The sequence below is a fragment of the Onychostruthus taczanowskii genome, unplaced genomic scaffold (assembly GCF_017590055.1).
Source record: "Onychostruthus taczanowskii isolate IOZ18803 unplaced genomic scaffold, ASM1759005v1 scaffold11, whole genome shotgun sequence".
Lineage (NCBI taxonomy): Eukaryota > Metazoa > Chordata > Aves > Passeriformes > Passeridae > Onychostruthus > Onychostruthus taczanowskii.
The window spans coordinates 1,058,994-1,080,586 of NW_024497629.1; the positions used below are offsets into that span (position 1 = coordinate 1,058,994).

The 21,593-nt window shown below is 42.1% G+C and overlaps 1 protein-coding gene across 6 annotated transcripts in view; it reads left to right on the forward strand.

Annotated features, from left to right (window-relative positions):
* The first annotated feature begins 5,138 nt into the window (after positions 1-5,138).
* ITSN2 (intersectin 2) overlaps positions 5,139-21,593 on the forward strand; it is an 80,399-nt gene continuing 63,944 nt past the window's right edge. For 3 of the 6 annotated variants that reach the window (XM_041422117.1, XM_041422149.1, XM_041422166.1), the window contains exons 1-2: positions 5,139-5,221; positions 17,925-17,988. In XM_041422117.1, the coding sequence (XP_041278051.1) occupies positions 17,958-17,988 (31 nt within the window). In that variant the 5' untranslated portion in view covers positions 5,139-5,221; positions 17,925-17,957. Of the gene's footprint in view, positions 5,222-5,368; positions 5,505-5,653; positions 5,722-11,541; positions 11,563-17,924; positions 17,989-21,593 lie in introns of those variants that run through there. The other 3 variants (XM_041422132.1, XM_041422124.1, XM_041422140.1) reach the window with 3 other exon arrangements.

A 21,593-nucleotide genomic window follows, 5' to 3' on the forward strand; every position in this document is an offset into this window, starting at 1 on the left:
ATAACCTTGCTTAACCCCATTACTCTGCTATTGTCAGCACTTGGCACTTGTGAAATTCCTGTGTGCTTGAGCGTTTCTGCCCGCCTGCACTGCAGCTAGGCATAGCAAGTAAAACCCTTGTGTCTGCTCAGCAGTTGGCAAAGTTTTATTTGCAATAATTCAGTCTGCATGAGTCAGCACTGCCTCCCTTCACAACATGGGCTGGCCTGTCTGGAAAGCTGCTTTCTCTATGGTTACATAGATGTTCTGTAAATCTCAAAATCATTTCAGTGCAGTAGGCAAAGAAGCCTCTGCCACACTGAATAAATACAGTCCAGCTCCCCATCCACTACTAAATAATATCTGTGCTTGGCAGGGAACAAAGTTGGGACATGAATATTTTATTTCATACAGCTATGAAGTAATAGAAAATCCTGCAAAATGAATACAGTAGCCATTTGTTATTTTAAAACCTGTGTGGGCTTCTGGTTCAGAAACCAAACCAACATCTCTAGAAGTTCTATTTTTGATGCAATGTGTGCTTTGTGCCTTCTACGCCTTTTTGATAAATTGTTACTCAGAATCTATATCAGAAATGCACCACTCTTATTCTGTTAGGTGTGGAAAGCAAATATTAACCTGTCCTTTTGTTTATCCCGTTCTGTTTTATACCTCCATTTTTAAATAAAGATGTGGGTTAAAAGACAGTATCTAGCATTTACTCAAAAGGAGGAAAGCAATTGGCACTGCTGTAAATATGGAACCTCCAGCAGCACTGAGTGAGGGCTCATTGCTTATGTCTTTGCTGGAGAGAAAAAAGAAGAGGTGGAAAAGAAAATGTAGCATGAATAAGAGAATTGAATCTAATAAAGGGGTCCGAGCTGTCACTCATCAGGTAGGTGTGGCTGTCCCTAAGTAGTTCTTTATAGCTGGGACAACAAGCTGGACTCTCCAGAAGAGGAAATGCCACTCACTAGGAAGCAAAATTAAACAGGTCACTGCAGGAGGAATATGTGCAGGTAGCTATTGAGCAATTACTGCTTTTTGACCACTCAGAAATAGTTGTCACTTTACGTCCCTTGATCTCTGACCAGTAACTGTGCACAAAGCTTGGCTTATTCTTGCAGTAACTGATCTCTGGTGTACATTTGGTCCTGGTTTAGCTTTATGTATTTTAAATACACATTTACAGGAAGATGTCTGTCATGAAGCTTAGACACTACCTGGTCAGAGGGCTTGGACAGGGAGAATAAAACGTCCACTTCTGGTGTGTTTTCCTGCAGCAGAGCAGAGGAAAAAAGTAATATTATGGGGTAAACTAAGAGCAGAGAAGAAAGTCATGTTACCTTTTGTCACTCAGCTCAGGCTAAGCAATTTTATTTGTGATTTTTTTTGCTGTCAGTGGAGATCTTTCCTTATTACTCTAAAGATAGGAAAATTGCTTGTAACAGGAAACTGAGACAGAGTACAGAATGATCAAAAAGTAAAGTCTTAATGTGAAAATTGAGTTGCTAGTAATAGGAATAGTTTCTCCATCTTCATTACATCTTGTTAGGTTTTGCTGTTGTGTGCAGGTTTTGGCTCAGACATGACAAGGAGATGATAGAACCATAGGATGGATTGAGTTTGACCTTAAAGATCACCTAGTTCCAATCTCCCAGCCACAGGCAGCGACACCTCCCACTAGAAGCCTAGGATAATAAATGATTCCATAACAATCCTAGGGGATGAAACATTGCTTATAGTAAATCCTACTTCTTTTCTGCTCCTCCCACACTTTTCATCTTAATTGGTCTCCTCTGAGTAGCTGTTGTGCTGCAACCTTGCCCCTGTGTCTGGATCGAGCCTCTATCTTATCATGCCTTTGGTTTCTCCTCCTTTCAGCTCCCTTTTCTACTATCAGTTATTATTAAGCAATTTCTCTCATTTTAATGGCTTTTTGGAACAAACTAATTAATTCCTGCAGTTTTAAGTTTCTTTGCCACTGTCTACTCATTGCTAGAAGGTTACTGTCACCAGAAGGGACTTTTATTTCACCTGGTATTTGACATCAGCCCCCAAAAACACGTTGAAGCTTGTAAAAAGCACTCTTTCCAAACCCTGAGATGCCCAAAGGCAGTATCTGTAACAGTGCCTGTAGAAACTCTACCTTCATAAAAGTAGTGTTTTTCTTTTGAACTTGCTTCAAGCAGTAGTCAAACTCTGAGTGGAAACAAATTTCATTCTCCATTTTAAAGATGTAATACTAGTTTGTGCCTTGGACATTACTAACAAAACATCTCCGTAAGACTCTTAGGTTGAGTAAGAGTTCAGCTTTACTTCAAGGATGCATTTTTTTATAGCTGAGACTAAACATTGTATGTCTACATACTCTATTTCCAAGGAAGAGTGACTTGAGGGGCTGCTGCATTCAAATGTGTCTGCACTACAGATTGTGAGTCTTCCTCCTCTTCCTGATAATTAACTAATCTTACAGATATTTATTCTTCCAGTATCTCTGATCAGCTCCAGTTCATTGTGATAACACAGATGCATTGAATTTGTGTAGAATCAGAACACATAAAGCTTTGATGTGCTAATTTTTTATACCAGGTTATCTTGCTAGGGAGTCAGCTGAATTTTTAATTCCCTACAACTCCTCCTCCCCAGGCAACAGGTCAAAAGAGGTGATTGTAAGACCCCACTGCGTGTCCAGCTCTGGGGTGTTTAGCACAACAAAGATGTGGTCCTGTTAGAGTGGGTCCAGTTCGGACCACGAAGATGCTCAGAGGGCTGGAGCACCTCTGGCATGAAGCAAGGTTGAGTGAGTTGAGATTGTTCATCCCAAAGAAGAAAAGGCTCCAGGGAGACCTTATTGTGGCCTTTCTGTACTTAAAGGGGTCTGAGAGAGAGATGGGAAGAGGTATTTTCAGTGGGCCTGTTTCAGTGGGAGAAGGGGTAATGGTTTTAAACTGAAAGAGGGTTGATTTAGATTAGATATAAGGAAGGATGTTTTTTTACAATGACGGAGGTTCAACACTGTCAGGGAGGTCGTTGATGCTCCATCTCTGCAAACATTCAAGACCATGTTGCACAGGGCTCAGAGCAACCTGATCTAGTTGAATATACCTCTGCTTATTGCAGGGGGGTTGGACTAGACAACCATTAAAGGTCCTTTCCAACTCAAACTATGCTACCATTCTTTGACTTTCCTGGCTTCAGTTTTGTCTCAAAAGAGGTATTAGGCAAGGTGTGTAGTTACCCAAACTGAGGTACATTGCTGCTTTCCTATAGGGATCTCACATTTAATAAAGCAGAGGGGTCATTCCCCATCTGTCCTATTTACAGAATCAAATATCCCAACATCCTTTATGTAATTCCTGCTTCATGTACTTTGTCACCTCTAAGCCAGTGGTTAAGCACAGACATGGCCCAAGTTCATTTGCGTGTGGGACGTGGCAGTAACACCAATTACAGAAGAAAGGAAAGAAAGGAACTGTGAGGTTCTTTGAAAAGACACCTAGTTCAATGTTCAGGGCACGATCAACTTATTTACCAAACTCCTCCAACATCTGCCTAACCTATTCTTAGAGACTTTCCTTCACAGATTTTTACACTGCCCTTCCCAATCCTTAACTACTGTAATCAGTAACATGATTGATTTTGTCTTACGAGAAAAAATGTGTTTATCTGGTTTATTGTTATCTTAATCCTCTCTACAATGGTGTTTCCTTAAACTGTTATGCCTGGTGCAAGCACTTGTCTTCAGTCCAGAGCAGGCTGGAGGTGTTGCCAACACAACAAAGTCATATTTAGAACTGTATCACTATAATGTGTACTAAACAGATTAAAGGCTGTGTATTAAGAGGTGCTATAAAGTAATTCAAGTGAAAAATGTCAGATGAGACTTTTTAATTGGGCTTCAGAGTAGCCTGTTCTTGACCCAGGGCTGCTTTGTTATACCAAATAATTATTTGGAATTATATGAAGCACTGCTTATGAAATCTGCAGATGACTTCAAAACAGCCCAAGGCCACCTGGGCCCCTTGAATAACACATGTTTTAATCCACCTACACAGCAAATATCTGTGCATCAAAGCCGAAGTTGCTGTCTGTTCATAGGATAAAAATACAAAGCATGTTTTTGGGCTGGGTGTGAGGGAGGAGAATGCTGTATCTTCAAAAGCAGTGAATCAGATGAGGGCTGAGAAGGTCACAAGGGGTAAATGCACGAATGCTGCCAGTGCAATGTGGCAGCTGCAACAGCAAATGCAGACACCAGGTGTGTGAGCACAAATCCTGCCACGGTAAGTGCTAGGATGTGGCCATAGCCATTGCATGGCACAGGAACGTGACTCTTCTGGAATCACCGTGGATGATAAAAGGTGTAACCAACTGGAAAGGCTCATTAGGAACCCAGAAGAATGAGTCAGTGGAAAAATCTGGGCTGTACGAAGGTGATAGGTAATTATCTACCCAGCAAAAGCATAGCAGGAAGGCGCTGTAAAAGTGTGCACAGCGAGATCCCATTGCTGGACAAGGAAAACGTTTGGTGGTTAAAAATTATGGCATTTTCTACGTGTTGCCTTCCTACAGGATTCTTTAATTTTTGGAAAGATAAACCCCTGAAACCCTAGGTGTTTCAGTCCCCGAGCAGTGCCGGCGTGAGCCCAGTTTAGCTGCTGGTGCCAGCCCCTCCGCGCTGCTGCGGGGTCCCAGCGGGACACGCTTCCCACGGGCAAGCACCAAGGGCGCTGTTACCTGCTGCCAGGTGGGAGAATGATCTTAATCTGGGAGCTTTGCCTGTGCAGAACAGAGGCCACGGCTTTTCAGCTTCTAGTAGAGACAGCACTGGGATGCAGGCGGAAAGCTAAAGCAAAGGTAACCTATGGAGAAGATGAGGAGGCAGCGGGTGGAATCGAGTGTGAGAGAGGAGAGCAAGCACGGGGTAAATCCTCTGTCAGTCAGGTCTTGAAGCAGTAGCTGTTACCGTATAGCAAGGGTACCGACAGGCTCGGTGCCGACATCCCCGGACCGCGACACTGTTTGGCGAGCCCGGCCCAGACCCGGGGGCTGCACTCAAGGCACAGCAACCCCTCCATGGGGCTCCGAGATCCCCGTCCCGGCTGCGGCGTAGCCCGGCCTCGGGCAGCGCCCGCCCCCGCTTCCTCCCCCGCCCCCGCCGCCATGTTGTGGGGCCGAGCGCCGCGGGAGGCGCAGGGGCCGCGGCCCGGCGGAGCCGCCGCTCGGGGCAGCGCAACAGGTACCGGTGGGACGGGGGGCGCGGGAGCGCTGAGGGCTCCACCGCCTTGAGCCGCTCTACTTGTATTTTATTCCTTAGCTGAGTCTGTGCCTCTTTTTTTTTTTTTTTTTTTTTTTTTTTTGGGTGGGGGTGTTGTCTGGGGTTTTGGCGGCGGTGGCTCCCACTGCCGGCTCTGCCGCTGCTCGCCCGCGCTCCCTCACTCCCTCAGCGCGCTGCGAGCGGAGCGATCCCGGTGCCCGTGCCCAGACAGCTCCCGGAGCGCCCGGGGGAGCGCCGTGCCGAGGTGAGGTGACTCGGACGCGTTTGTGGAGCCCAGTTCCTTGTGGTGACGGTGATTTTATTCCGTCTGGTTAACTGTGAAAACGCGGAGTTTTGGAGAAGCCGAGCTGGTTTCTGCAGTTAAAGTTTGCAAACTGTTCGGTTTGTAAATAGACTGGCTTTTCTCGGTCTCGACTTCTGACCGCGGCATGTCGTAATTCAGAGAATAAAATGAGTCTGAGGTACGTGATTCGGTTTCCGAATTATTAAGGTACCATTTTGAAAACAGTAAATGGTTTTCGGGGCAGTTGGGGCTTTGACATCTGTCACATTGCAGAACTCGAAAGTACTTCGTGCTTTGAGATAGTGTCTGCGTTCTTTGAAGTTATTCTTGCAGCGGTTCTCTGAAACATCAGTCGGAAAATCCCCATCTAAAACAGGGGAATGAGAAATCTTAAGCTTCTTTGCCCTTGTGTCCCGGCTGCCCTATCTTGTGCGTGGCTCTTTTGGGAAAATGATGGTTTTTAGCTCGTTTGCTGTTGGTGCTGGCCTGTGGCGGCCGCAGCTCCCCCGGCGGAGTGCGCCCAGCAAGGCTCGGGGGTGTGCGAAGCGGAATGTGGTGTGGGTAACATCGGTGGTGCATAAATGCTGCTTGCTATCAAGAACTCTTAATCATTCATCTGAAATTTGCTTGTAACAAACATCTGTATCCGCTGATGCTATGGTGACACGTAGAAGTAATGAGCGCTAGGAACTAGTTGGATAAGCAGCTACCCGGGCTTCGTTCTGTTCCCAAACCTCTCTTCATTTTTGTTACCTTGTTTCCACTCTACCTCCCCTGTTTTGTTTGTGTGTATTTTTTTGTTCTGACTCATCTGGGAGGGGCATTCACACCGCCGTACCTCTGAGTATTCAGAGAAACCCTAACTCAGACTCTGGGCTCCCTGTGATGTGAAGAGAGCTGTGTGATGCCTGCAGACATGGATTTAGGCTGCTCTGTGCTCTCTGTTGAACAGAATTTTTTGTTAGATTAGCCTCCTAACTCAGATGCCTAAATTAGATCAAGTGAATATGCTTATCCTTTTAATTACTATCCTGAGGGAATTGCATTTACTTTTTTTCTTCTCCATCTGTACAGGATCTGGGGTACAAGATGTATTCCTGGCTGAGTTGTAGCTGTCACTGGAATAGAAACCAAGAGGATGATGTTCCCGTAGCAGTAACAATAACAAAATGGGGTACCTATGGTCTGTTTGTGCTAATCATAAAAATAATGTGGTTATCTACCATAGGTGCTGGTCAAAGCACCAAAGCTTTATGGGTGCTTATTTTTTGAACCATTCTTGTAGACAGAATGAGATAGATCAAGGCGAAAGTGAGGCGGATGATTTTGAACTGTGTTTTTGAGAAGACTTTATTTATTGAGACTCAGGTATTACAGTGATTTGTACCACAGCAGTACTTACAGCAAGGTTTTTTGCAGATATTTCTGTTGTAGTCTATAATGTTGAAAAGTGAATTAATTTAATGGAATAGGAAGGTAGCAGCTATGAAAAATGAAGCTAAGTCTGTAGCTGATAGTATTTCTTCAATGAGCTGCTTCTCAGGAGCTGGTGAGGAAAATGAGGCAGCATTTGGAAAGTGAAAGGTGATGCTTTGCTTGGGGTGTTATCAGAAACCTTCACAGCCTTTGAGAATAGGCATCTGTCAGGAAAATACTGTGGGTTTAGTTCCTGAAAGGCAGTGTAGTCCAGATTAGTTCCTGTCACAAATTGAGACAGATGTCTCTGGTCTGAGAGATAATTTACTTGCAAACTTTGAACTAACAGGTTATCTGCTGTTGCCTCAAAAGATTTAATTTGATCAGCATGCAAAATATATGAAAAAGGCATTTAATGAGATTTTTCTTTAAAAGGCCTTTTGCCTTTTTAAAAACTGGTTCAAAAATTGGACATCTTTATTTGTAATATTAATTTCTGGCCTGTTTTCACTTGAAAGGAAATACCACCACTATGTCAGTTTTCAAAAACCTTTTAACTTCTTCCACTTGTTTTTATTTACCTCAAATGTAGTTACAGAACAATATTGTTTTGAAGGGACTTCTGGAGATCTTCTGGTCCAACCCTATGAAAAGCATGGCCAGGTCAGGTCACTCAGAGCCGTGTCTGGTTGTGTTGGCATTATCTCTAAGGTTGGAGATCCCAAAAACTCACTGGATGGCCCTCTCCAGTTTGGTACCTACCCTGGCTCAAAGTGCATCCCATCCCCTTGCCCAGGCTGCCAGTGAAGACATTAAACAATACTGGCCATGGTGTCAGCTCCTGGGGAGCATCACTAGTTCCAGCCAGATGGATTTGGGACTGCTGACCACAGCCCTTGGAGTCTGCTGGTCAGGTAGGTTTTCCACCCAGTTTACAGTCAGCTTTTTCAAACTAAAATCCTCCAGTTTGGCTGTAAGGACACTGTGGGAGACCTTGATAAAAGTCAAAACAAGCTGCTGTGCCCTCATTCACAGGGCCAATCATCTCAAAGATGAGATGTGTCAGGTGTGGTTGGTCCTCAATAGCCACATGCCATTTCCCTTTACCCTTTTCTTCTTCAAGCATCTGTAGGTGGGTCCCATGGTGTTTTGCTCCATAGTCTTTCTAGGGACTGAAGTGAGACTCAGCTGTTTACCTTTTTCCAGTCTCCAGGATGCTTAACATTAGCCAGTGTTCCTGGCAGCACTGAGGCTGAGATTTGTTCCATATATATGAATGCAAATGCTCTACTTACATGTTTTCAAGTTATTTTGACTTTCCAAAGCTGCTTTCAGTTCATTGCAATGTTAAATCTCTTGGTAAAGGATATTGGATGATGGATCCTGCCATGTTTTTAAGTTTTGGGGTGAACCTTGATGTAGACGGTCGTTTTGTGAAAATCATGAGAGCGGTAGTTGGCTGACAGAGAGTTTGGGATGTTGCTTGGATTGGAAGATTCATTTTGTGTGGCTGAATGATTGGGAAAATCAGTAATCCTTCTTAGGCTTTTTTGTCTTAAGTGATGATTGGTGACTATAAAGATAACGAAGATCTTATGCTAATTGGAGAGTTCTCATCATTTTGTGATGGACTGACCTATTTCAAGCGCTATCACTTGTCAGTAAAACAACACAAAGTGTACTTTGAGGTTCAGAGGTTGGGTCTAGATATGGGGTGAAATAGGGTAGTTACTGTATTCCTCTTACCTTTGAAAACATACTATCACTCTTCAACTTCACCTTTTAAAATTGCATTTTTCTTGTCTGCCCTGGTTGGTGATGACAGTTGACACATCAGACTATTTTGAAGGGAAACACTCATGTTAGAGTTCTTGGTTGGATTTTTGGAAGGGCTAAGCAGCTGTTTTAAGTGATCCTGAAATTTTCAAATGCTTAGTTGCAAATATTGCAGGTAGCTGAATTCCCTCTGGTATCCTGTGTCTGCCTCCTGATCAATATAGAACTGGGAGATTTATGTCTACATGTAAGTTCAAGTTCCTTCCAGTGACAGACCAATGTAAGCCAAAATTTTAAGCCAGCTGTGAGCAGTGAAGCCTTGTTTCCTGTGGCATTAGCTGTCTGAGTTTGATCAGATGTGAGCCTGTGTTGAATTTTTTCTTGTGGTCAGTATATTTAGAGCAGCTTTCAGCCATGTGGATCCTCTGGTGTCTAATACAGGCACTCAAACATACAGCAGTCTTTCTCTCCCTTGAGGGTACTAAATTTGGTTGTGCCTTCTCTGTCTGGATGCCTGCTTTTTATGAATATTATATTCGGTTAAGGTCATTGCAAAGGACACCCTTCTGTTAAGCTTGGTGTTCATGTTGGATGAGGGGGTTCATCAAAGTAGTTTACTCATGTCTCATACTCTGAGAAAGGCAAGCTAAGAATTCAGACATCCTGGTTGCTTGGTTACTATAATGCCACTGCTTTCATTAATTCACTTGTCTATCAGGATGGTGGTTTTTGTTTTTTTTAATTCTCAGATTTATTTAAGGATAAGTCTTTAGAAAACAAATAGGAGACTATTTCATGAGGAGTTCTTTGTCCTTCTTACCTCTCTGTATACTTTGTTTTGTTGCCCTTTGCAAGATGATACAGGGACTGTAGTAACTTGTTTTTCTGGTATTGTTGTGCCATTAGCACTAAATGTTGTAAAGGTAAGGATTAGGTCACATAAGAATTATATAGTAAAAATGGAGCTGGTGAAATGTCATTTTTCTTCAAATTGAGAGTATTTAGAACTTCGCCAGTATAGGAACAGAGCCTGCCCATGTTGGTTACTTGGATCCTAGAGTTAAAACAATGGATCAGACATTAATACATAGGTGAGCACAGTGTTGTGTAACTCTTATTTTCAGAACAACACATGAAATTCAAATGATGTAACATGATGACAGTAGTAGCACAAACCATTGGAATTACCTAATAGAGGACAAGTACCTGAGAACTATTTTTAAACATTTTGGCAGTTACAGATGAAAAGGTGTGGTTGATCCAGAAAAGTCACAGCTTCTTTGGAGCAGCGATTCTGAGAGAGCCAGTTTGACTTGAGACACTTTGATATGGGATGTTGCTGCTTCAGAAGTAGCAGATAATAATTCTGAGCTGGCTCTACTAGTGAAAATGTTCAAGGCTGATGCAAGTGGAGCTTGTGAAATGCTGTGGCATCAGTCATGAGCAGTGTCTGCACTGAGTGATTCAACAGCATACACATGAAGTAAGGGAAGAACAGGAAATGGGAGTTAACTTTTCTTTGTTTCTAAAAATATTACAATTGGAATGTGAAAAAAATTACCTATTATGGCTATACTAATAAATGTATCAAAAAATCAGAGCACATTTAAATAATACTTTGGTCTTACCTTTCAAAGGTCAAGAGTTTTACTAATCAGAAGCTAAAACTTTCTAGCTTTTTCCAGTACACTCTTATGACTTCAAGGTAGGACGTGTCTTTCTAACTGATATATAATGTAAAATCCCAAGGGCCTCTCAGGTTATTGAGATGTTTGTTTAACATGGGTGATAATTGATTCCCTAAGATCATGAAATTCAATTTGGTGGTCAAAACATTATTACTGTGTGCTCTAGAGCTCTGTGCTAAAGGTTTATGACACCACATTTCAACTGGATGATTTGAAGGACTGTTCTTGATAATATTAGTGTGGATGTGACTTGTGGATGGGAAGGGGGTCAGAGGCAGGAGTCTTCAGGTGGGGCAGGTGGGAGGTGCTGTACTGCACTGCCCATGCCCAGAGTCCCTGTGCTGGGTGGGATCTCCATTACACCCACACTTTTCTGTGTCACTTTGGGGAATTCATTTTTACCCATCCATTATCCAACTAAAATACTCCTACCTAGTTATTTTTTTCCTGTTTTGACTGCCATATGGTAATCTTTGCTTCTTCTCCCACGAGGTTTCCCTGTTTTTTGATTCGTCAGAGATGAACACCATTTCTGTGCTTTAAAGGCTTCTTGTGGCCTTTCTCCTCTCTGCTTGTCATCTCATTCAATTTTGAGAAGTTAAACCTGATGGTTTTGTGCACCTGTCCAGCTTGAAAGCAGATACCTAAACTGTAAATCCAGTCTCACTGAATGTTTTAATTTCATTAGTTTTACAGGTAGTCAAAGATTGCTTTCTGCTGAACACAGAGGAGCGCTCATGTATCTTTTGTTTCATGCTTTACTATAGCAGCCCATTAGATGTTCTGTATATTTTGCACTGTTATCTGTGTCTGAAAGCTGAGCAGCAAGTTAAGCAGCATCTCTTTTATAATAAGAAGAAAATAACGTTAAGAATTCTTCTGTTTTTTTTTTTTTCTCTGTTAGCATTTTGCTTATGCTTGTGGTGGAAGGTCAGGAGTGCGCTCAAAATTTTCCTCTAAGATGGCAAGATTTTAAATGAATATGCTTAAAAGTAATATGTTCTCATGTTTCCAGTCATGGCTGAAGTAAGAAAACAGTGAAAAGAAGACAGCTCATCAAATAAATTTCATCTTGCCCAAGTCCACATTGACATAAATAAGGAGTTACAGTGTGAAAGTGAAGGACTGCAAGTTCCAAGGTGTGTGGACCTCACCAAACAGCATCTAAGGGTGCTTGCACAAAGCTTGCAAAGGATTACATGTGAGAATTGATGTGTTTTAAAACAGAATCTTAAAAAAAGGCATATGGAGTGTGGAGTCATGTGAATTGGAAAGTAGGAAGCAAAAAAAAGCCCCAAAAAAAGCAAGAGTATTTTAAGTTACCACCCCTTGAGGAGCAAGCGTATTTCACTCAGCTCTCTGGAAAGGTTACAGTATGCAGCCTAGAGTTGCTTCTTGAAGGTAGAAGCTTAGAGCCTTTAAAAAAAATCTTATAAATAGTCTACCCTCTACTTCTTGGTTTGTTTGGTTTTTTTCATTTGTTTTCTAAGAAAGCAAGCAGAGGTGGTGATGTCTGTCTGGGATCAGGTGAGTGAATGTATTCTCCCAGGGCGTGACAGAGCTGGGTTCAATTTCCATCTTTTCCTGAGGAAGTTTGTGTCTCCTGGGAGAAGGGCCAGGGAATTAAATGGTGAGCTTCCTGAAGTGGGATTCTCATTCTCTCCCTCAGAACAATTTCTTCCTTGCAAAGAATGTTGGAAGCTGGAGGGACAGACAGAGAGGGACCTGCGGGTCTCTGCCTTAGTGTAGCAAATTAAAAATAAAATTGGAGAAATCTTCTCCTAGAAAGGAGGAAGGAAAGATCAGTTTTAATCTCCAGAAACAGAGGAGAGAGCTGAACTGTGTCTTGATACTTTGAATGGGTGCTTTCACAGCTGAGCAGCTGTGTAAGAAACAGAGTAAGCCCAGCAGTAGTGACCACACAATTCTGTGTTTGGAACAGAAACAGAGATCCTTGTCAGTATGTTCAGAAAGTGTATTAGCCAAGCAAGGTGGGCAGAAAGGTATTTGTAAGAAAAATACTTTTTGTGTTCTGTCTGGATCACAAAATCACTGGATTGGAAGAGACCTTCAAGATCATTGAGTCCAACCCAGCCCCAACACCTCAACTAAACCATGTCACCAAGTGCCACATCCAGTCTTTTTTTAAACATACCCAGGGATGGTGACTCCACCACCTCCCCAGGCAGATCATTCCAGAACTTTATCACTCTTTCAGTAAAAAACTTTTCCCTAATATCCAACCTGCATTTCCCTTGGTGCAGCTTAAGACTGTGTCCTGTGGTTCTGTCAGTGCTGCCTGGAGAAAGAGACCAGCCCCACCTGACCACAAGCACCTTTCAGGAAATTGTAGAGTGATAAGGTCACCTCTGAGTCTCCTTTTCTCCAGGCTAAACACCCCCAGCTCCCTCAGTCATTCCTCACAGGGTTTGTGTTCCAAGCCCCTCACCAGCCTCATTGCCCTCCTCTGGATGCACTCACTCTTGAGTAGGAAATTCTCTTTCACAATGAGCAAGGAAGGGGCTTCGTACCCTAGCAATAAGAAGGAAAATGTTTAACACTTTTTCTTTTTTTAATATAAAAATATTAACTAAGTTGCTCAGTACTGTTATCTACAGTAGCAGGGGGAGCAGGAAGAGCCAGCAATGTGCTACCCACAGTCAACTCCTCCATTTTGTCACTGATGTCATTCATCTGTTATCAGAGTGGGTGGACTTTGTAAGCTGGCCACAGTGCATTTTGAAAAGGCCATGTGGCTGTGTATAACTGTACTGTATAAAGGAGATAAATGCTTGGCCTGCCACAATGTTGAGATGTTTTTCTTTTTTTTTTTTTTTTATCAGTAAACTCTCATACCAGTGTGTCTTGAACAAAATGACAAAAAAAAGTTACAGTCTGTGCTGCTTCATAATGCCTTACTAATGCTTCTTATTATCTCATTTTTAAGAGAGTACTCCAAAAAAAGCAGCAAACAACTACATGGGCTATTAAAGGGTCACTGTTTTGCAAATATAATGAGTTGTCTTTGTGTTGTCCAGATCTACAGGTGTTGCAAAGAGTGAATCAGGTAACTAGTGCTGCAGTCTCTGTCCTTGCTAATTGGCTGTATCTTGCAGCAAAATTCTGCAATACATCATTCTCCTGCCACAGGAAGAAGGAAAAGAGTAATAGTGTGACCACACATGCTGCTTCCATGGGATTTGCTCTCTTATAGACAGAGCCTGGTGCACCAGACCTTCATTCCTACTAAAACTATGTGGCTGTGTTTTTTCTGAGAAATGTTTGGGAAAAAAAGGTATTGATTCAAGTATAAATATTAACAAAGATTGTGGTAAGGCTGCCCTTCATAAAATGGCAATATGCCTATGATAGGGAAAACAAAAAGCTTTTTTCCTTTCTCCTGCAGTCTGCCCAGCTCTAATGTTTTCTAATGCTTTCAGCATGGTCCTGATGTGGCCCCTGCTTCCTGCAATCTCCTCATTTCTGTTCTCCACTTGTATCAGCTATAATGAACACTGAGAGAGGGAACAGAAGTTGCAGTCTGGCAGGTCAGTTTGTGAAAACAATTAGTGCTTTAAAGATTTGGGCTAGTCAGATGGTTTGTTTACAAGAACTTGCTGTTCTGCTGTTTAGATGTGAGGTCCAAGTTTTCCTGTTTTCACCCTAAACGGCAGCATGACTTAATGTCATGTACAGTGTTTGTAAGGATGTTTGATCCCTTTGTTACACCATGGATTTCATACTGCCTGCCACAGTTTCTTACAAGTGATGACTGCACATCTTCTAGAGCATTTTGCAGAGACAGCTTTCTGTGAAATGCTCTGGTGGCAATATCCATGGTTATCACCCATGTCATCTGTTTGGGACACTGGTTATAGTATTTTCTTGATTCTTATTTTCTTTCTTCAGTGAACATTTCTGTATGACATTGTGTAAAAAAGTGTCCTTTTTGGACAGCTTTCGCCTCCATTAATGATTAAAAGTTACCAGAATCTATCTAAAAAAGTCTAAGTTTGTCTTAAAGTGAGAATATTTTGCTGTGATTCCCCTTGGAAAATAAGTGGTTCACACTTGTGTCCTAAAGGCTTAAGGTGCTTTTTACACCTTTGTAATCTTTATAGATGGTGACTGCAGCAACTTTATTTGCAATTTGTGAAAATAAGCTGCTTTTAGCTTTGATACATGCATAATCTCCAAGCCTTGGAGATGTGATGGAGAAATGCAGAAGACAGAATACTTGTTGAGGGCAAGCTCCATTCAGTGGGAAGGATTGTTTTCCCAGACTTTTAAAAAATGTGCATAGATTTCAAGTTTACTGGACTGTTTCCTCCTTCTTTAAAAAAATGAGGGGAAATTATATTGCAGCAATACTTTTATTCTTCCTTTTTTTACTTCTTGATACAATTGAAAAGCTGTCACTGTAGAAGTGTCTGTGCTTGGTGAAGTCCTAATGTCTGAATGATGTGAATCTGTGCAAAGGGATAAGACAGTGTTCCTAATGCTGGTGATATACAAAATCCTGTAAAAGTCCCATTTATGATTTTTTGATTGCTTCTGTAAGGTCATAGTTTTCTCTGTTTGTAAGAGTTACTGTAGGAGTGTTTGGTTCCCTTCAAGTTTAGTGTTTATTTGAAATAGCACAAGGTCTGCATATAGACATAATAGTGAGACAACAGAGCTAAATCATGTTTTAATCATATCACACTGCTGTAATGTCCTCTCAGTACAGACCCATTGGACAGTTCCCTTGGGTGTTGGTTCATCTTCATGGCAATGCCCAGCACAGATTCACCAGGCTGGTTCAGTCCAGGCTTGGGGAATTTTCAGGAACACTGAAAAATCCCATGTTGATAATTTGGGCAGGGATGCTTATTATTTTTGCTGATGAAAATGAACCAGCAGCTCCTGTCCTCCGTAGATGCTGGGCCTTCATAAATAGGAATTTCCTTCACCAAGTGAAAGTGACATCAAAGTCCTCTAAAGTTTTCAGTTGAAATTGATTTTAAAATGTGGTATAGTTGTGACTCTAGGGACATTAAAATGAGGAGAAGGGGTTTCCCCATTTAGTGTGCATGAAGCTGCCTGGGTTACTTCTCCCACTCATGTGCTCAGCGGTGGAGGATTTTGAAAGCTCAATCTACACAAACCATTTCAGCAAAACCAAGGCAAAATGAGACTGTATAACTGTGAGCTGTATTAAGTATTTTAAAAGTATATCTTAAAATCTGGGGCTTGAAGAGTTAATCAGTTTGCTATCAAGACCTGTATTGTCTGATCATTATCTGACTTGTATTGTGGGGCCTCCCCTCAAGTACTGTGTCCAGTTTTTGGGCCCACAGTGTAAGAAGCATATAAAAATACCAGAATATGTCCAAAAGAGGGAAACAAGGATGGTGAAAGGACTAGAGGGCAAGACTTTTGAGGAACAGCTGCGGATGTGAGGTTTGTCCAGTTTGGAGAAGAGACTGAGGGGGTGACCCCATTCCCATTCCTCATGGTGGGAGCAGCAAGGGAAGTGCTGGTCTCTTCTGGTGGCAGGACATGAGGGAATGGCTTAAAGCCATATGAGAGCACATTGAGGTTGGATATAAGGAAAAGTTCTCCACAGAGAGGGCAAACATGCACAAGAAGCCCCCAGGAGAGGGGTCATGGCCCCGGCTGGTGTTCATGAAGTGTTTGGCCAGTGCTCTTTAGATACACAGGTTAACTTTTAGGGTGTCCTGCATGGAGTCTGAAGTTGGACTCAATGATCCTCTTGTGTCCCTTCCAGCTTGGGATAGTCTATGTTTTTGTGATTACTCATTAAAAAAAACCAAAAAAACTAAAAGCTGCCTGAAATTAAGAGAATAAAGTGAGTTGGAGGAAAGATCAAATACGTAGCCCTTGACCAATAAGATTAAATCAGGAACAAGTCACATGCAGGTGGAAGTCTGCTGATTCTGGGGGTGTTCTCCAGCATCCTGCTTCTGTGTCATGGTTTCAGATTCTGTTTTAGACCTCCTTGACAGAACAGCTTTTGCAGAGAAATGTGCTGTAGAAATGTTTAACAACATTGGCAGCGTTTTTCGGGAAAGCTCTTTATAGATCTCAAGTGTCTCCTGGTAGGCTGCTTGGTACGTCCATGTCTTGGAACAGGTCCATGCTTTCTTTTTTCATCTTTCTGTGGTTGATACCTTGTGTCATTGTGAGAGATCATTTGGACTCACCAACCACTCCATTTACTTTCTTTAAGTACGTATGTATACATGTGTGTGTAGCCACAAATGTATGTATAATAGTGATGTGAACTATATATAAAGAATTATTAACAACTGATCCCAGACATTTTTAATTTTATTGAAGAAATGTGCAGTACATAAAAAAAAAAAAAAGCTTTCCTGTCCTCAGGTGGAACTGGAGTGCTTTCCAGCTGTGTGGTTTTTGTGCTCAGATGTGCAGGAATTTCTTTGCAGGAAGGGAGTATGGGGGATGTGATATTTCTGTACTTAATATTAAAATATGTGCTCGTATTGAGGTGAAGGGGTTTTTTGTGTCTGAGTGTGGGTAGGAGGTTTGGTGTCTGAAAAGGGGGAGATGTGATTCATGTTTCTTTAATTAAAATAAATATTTCATTTTTCTAGCTTCATCCTGTACAATAGTTTGTCCACAGAGAGCAAAATAATAATGATGTATAAATTTCAGTATTTCAGTAAAATTATCTCTTCCAAAGCACAAGCTCACTTCATTGTCTTAGTTCTATATTTGTAAAGCAGTGAATTGTTCATGCTTTTCCCTCAGATAATTATTAGTGACTGTTTTGCGACTCTAAAGAATTCTTTATATGGGTACTCTTGAAAGAATGTGTACTAGAAAAAGAAAATCTTAGTTCTCTGATATTTATTATGAAAGTAAATTCTGTTGCTACCCCATTTAAATGCTGCTTTTGAGTGTTTATGCAGTAGCTCAGGAGAAGGAGTAACTTCATTGTGTTGCTTCTGCAAAACTGGCTGATGACAGATTTTTATTGGGACAAGCCCTTTCTTCAGAACACATCATGTAAGAGTGTTTTCTTTGTTAATAGTGCGTGGAGTGTTGGAGTGGATGAATTTGAATAATAATTGGTTTTCCACTTTGCTCAGCAGCAGCTTTCGCTCACGGAGCTGAGCACTGAACTTTTTTTAAATGAAACACTAAATGTTTACCGGGGAGGGATGTGCTGGGGCTCAGCCATACGTCCCGGGAGCTGTTTGTGCGCATCACTCCCAACAGTTGGTACGGTTTTCCTTTAAGAACTGCCACAAGGCTCGGGACTGCACTGCATACCCTAGACAAAAAAAAAAAAAAAAAAAAAAAAGAGAGAGAGAGACCAAAATAAATCCCGCCGGCGCTCCCCGGTGTGGATGCCGCTGGTTGAGCAGCAGCCCGGGCCGGGCATTGTTTGCTGTGGGAAGCGGGGCCGGGCGCGCCCCGCTCGGCTCTGCCCTTGTTGCATTATTAATGGCACCATGTTTTCATGTTGCAGATGGCTGAGGGCTAGCGGGGCGCATTCGGGACCATGATGGCTCAGTTTCCCGCAGCCGTGAATGGTGAGTAGCTCCGCGTTGCTCAGGCAGGGGTGGAGATTTGGGGTTTGTTGTTTGTGGTTTTGGTGCCCGCAGCAGCGTTTGGGTCGCTTTGCTGCAGATCGGATCGCTCCCGATGGGCTGGGAGGGGACAGCATCACTGCAGTGTCATTCGGGCTGCGATGGCAATCTCGGGTCATGTTTGGGGTTTGTTGTTTGTTTGTGGTTTTGGTGCCCGCAGCAGCGTTTGGGTCGCTTTGCTGCAGATCGGATCGCTGTCCCTAGGCTGAGCCGATGGGCTGGGAGGGGACAGCATCACTGCAGTGTCATTCGGGCTGCGATGGCAATCTCGGGTCATTTACAGGGCTGAGGAATGTGTGAGCTGTAGGGCGAACGCTGCCTGACTTCAAGCAGGGAATATGCTAAGTAATAGTTGATTAAACTTGCATACCTTTTCTGTTGCGTAATGCCGCACAAAGTGTGTTCCATTATAGTCCATTACACTGATTATTTTAAACAAAATATTTGAATGTGTCAAGCAGCTTGTGACATCGATGAAAACAATCAGCCCTTCTCAAAAAAAATTTTTTTTTTCCTCTTGATTGTGCTCTTTCCACTTCAGAAACTTTTGAATTTGTTTCTTGGTGATTTCCTTTCAAAGACATATGAGAGTTGGAACCTTAAAATTGTTCCTCTGTGTGTGTGTATGGGATGGAGTTTTTATTTTTAGAGGAGGCTTATTTATGAAGGCACGATTTGCAAAGACCTGCAACGAAATTTGACATTTGCATGTTGTTATTTACAGAGCAGGCCAAAATGAAAATACAAGTATAGAAACAATGTTTTGTACTTCAGACACTCCTGATAAGGAGTATTTCTCCTGATAAAAATAGAAACATAGATACAGGAATGAGTATTTATCTGTGAAGGTTACTGCAGGACTGGGAGGTCTTCAACTAATTTAGAAAATTGTCACTGAGATAAACTGGGAAAGGGTTTTTGGGTTGGGTTTTTTTTTTTTTTTTTTTTTTTTTGGGTTTTTTTTTTTTTTTCCCCCAGAACAAGATTCAGATTTCAAATTAAACCTCTTGTTAAACCACAAACCTGTTTCATATAAGTGTAAGGCATTTCATAAAAAAAAAAATCTGTGTAATCAATGTTTTATTTTTTTTATATACAGTCAGGTTCAGTTTTTTCCAGACTTTGCTTTGCAGACCTTACAATAAAAGCCAAGTAAAAGGAGTCAATAAATACTAGGGGAAATCCTATAGACCAAATAGTTTTTTTTCACTTAATTGGACATAATGGAAGTTTTTTTAAAATTTTTGCCATATGGTTTTTGCTTCTTAATTTAAAATAAACAGTCAGAAGCTCTCTTTGGAGATGATACAGCTTTATGTTCTTGGCTGTCTCTGTGGTTGATGTGTGCATAAGTTATTTGATGTCTTTTAGTTTTGGCTTTTTATTCCTTGGTTCTGTTGGAGGATTGCAAGTGTGCTGTCAGTGCTGGCCACATACACTGCTCTCAGAAGCCTTAGTTTGGGAGAATATCCTTGATCTGAAATCCCTTGGGCAGTACTGTCTGCCACTCTCAAAACGAATGGTGTCAGGGAATGCTGCCTTTCCCCTCTCAGAATTTTACTGTGTTGGAAGGCGCAGTAAGAGGGAGAGCAGGGAGAAGAGAGACACCAGGCCATAGTTAAACTGTTGCTCCTCACAGAGTAGTTTGGATGACTGTGTCGACTCTGTGTAGTCTTGCAGTCATATTTCTTATCAGAACTGGTGAAATTTCGAACAAGTCAGGTGTTTTAAACAATAGTTTTAATGTGATTTCTAGGTGAATACTGAGCACCCTTTGCTGTTGAAGTTGTTTTCTAATCTTTGTTCCTCTTCCCTGCTACTTGCCACTTACAAGCACTGCTGTAGTGGTTGCATTCAAAGTAGTTCACCTGCATTTGCCACTCATTGCAGGAAACCTCTAATTATGTTGTTAGACCTTGGTAGTGACTTGAAGCATAAGATGAAGAATGAGGTTATGTGTGAGGCAACCAAGCCATTAGGCACTGCTGCAGCCTGGGAGCACTGGCTGCCTGCCTCACCTTTGTGCTAGCACAGCATTGACCCTTCCTTTTTGTATGCTGCTGGGGGAAATAGTGGGTTCCTTCTGTGGGAGAAAAACCTCTTATTCTTACCAACGTGCAATATACTTAGCTTTTAGTTCATGAGTACTGTAATGCATGAAGTAGTTTCCATGTCTGGGTTATTTCTGGTGTTCAGTGTTACAGAAAAGTGAGGGGATGGCATGGAGCTGATGTATGTACAAGTGTGTGATTATGTAGCACTGCCTGAGAGCTGCAGGGTTCAAAGCACAATACTCAACCTCAAACAAATACAAGTGGGAGATGCTACAACATGTTATGTACCAGCCTAAGCAGAGAAAGCAGCTCTGCACAGGATCCTGAGAGGGAAGGGGAACTGAACTGTGTGTGTCGTTCCAGTGGAGACTCAGCTTCATTGAGGCACCTTCAGAAAGTACCTTGGCCGAGCAGGGTCCTGAGCCTGCCCAGCCTCAGTGTGTGCCTGGTGGCCACTGTGCTGTGCTGGGACCTGGCCACGTGTAAACACCGTGTGCCCTCGGGCACCTGCTGTTGATAGACCTCTCTTTAAAGTCATGAAAGGACACAAGGCCCAGAAAGGAGCTCCCTTTGACTTTCCATTGCTGTCCAAGGTGACCTTTGTGGGTGCCTTATTAACAAGCTGAAATTCAAAGAGGAAAAGCAGGACTAAAGAGTGGGTGTTGATTTTTCTGGAACTCAGCGCAAACCTGCTGGTTTTTACAAATTTATATCCCGTGCAAAATGTAAAGGTTATGGTGACATTTTATGTGAACAGGCAAGGCTGAGCAACATGTTTCTTATACAGCACCAGATGGATAAGAAACATTTATCAATGTGGAGTCCAGTTCTATCAAAGAGCCACTCCAGGCATTTCCTTCTTCCCAGTCAGCAAACAAGATTGAGGATACCCTGAGAGTTTAGTTCTATCCTGTAACTGCTTGAATATTGGTCATTATTCCTGTGAAAATGGTAATACAAGCCCAGTTTATGGTAGATGATTCTTCTTACAAACAGTTCTCCATCTGGACAAAGCTTGCTTAGGAATTCATCCCAAGTCTTGCAAAAGCTTTTGGAAATGGCATTTTATTACACGAAATAACAACTTCAGCAACTGTGTTTCTAAAGAAAGAGTTAACATACTAACTGCAAAAGACACTTAAAAGGATAAAGGCTTTAATAGGTTAAAATGTACTTCCATCTAATTTGTCTCAGTGATTGCTGCCTTTGTCACTGCAAGAAGTAACCTTCACTGCCTTGGGATGTGTTCTTTCCAGCTGGAAAAGAACTTTTCCAGCTCTTTTCCAACTCTCCTTCATTCTTCTGTAGGCTAGATTTGTTCAGGGTTTGATATCCATGCTGATGGATCTTGGTTTTGGGGAGATTTAATCTTAAGGGACCACCTGGAACAAGGAAAGCAGTATTTGCTGATCAGTATCTTTCACATTGTTTACTTAAGTACCATTGGAATTTTTGGGCTGTGCTTTTTTTGTTTACGTTTTTATTTGCCATTTC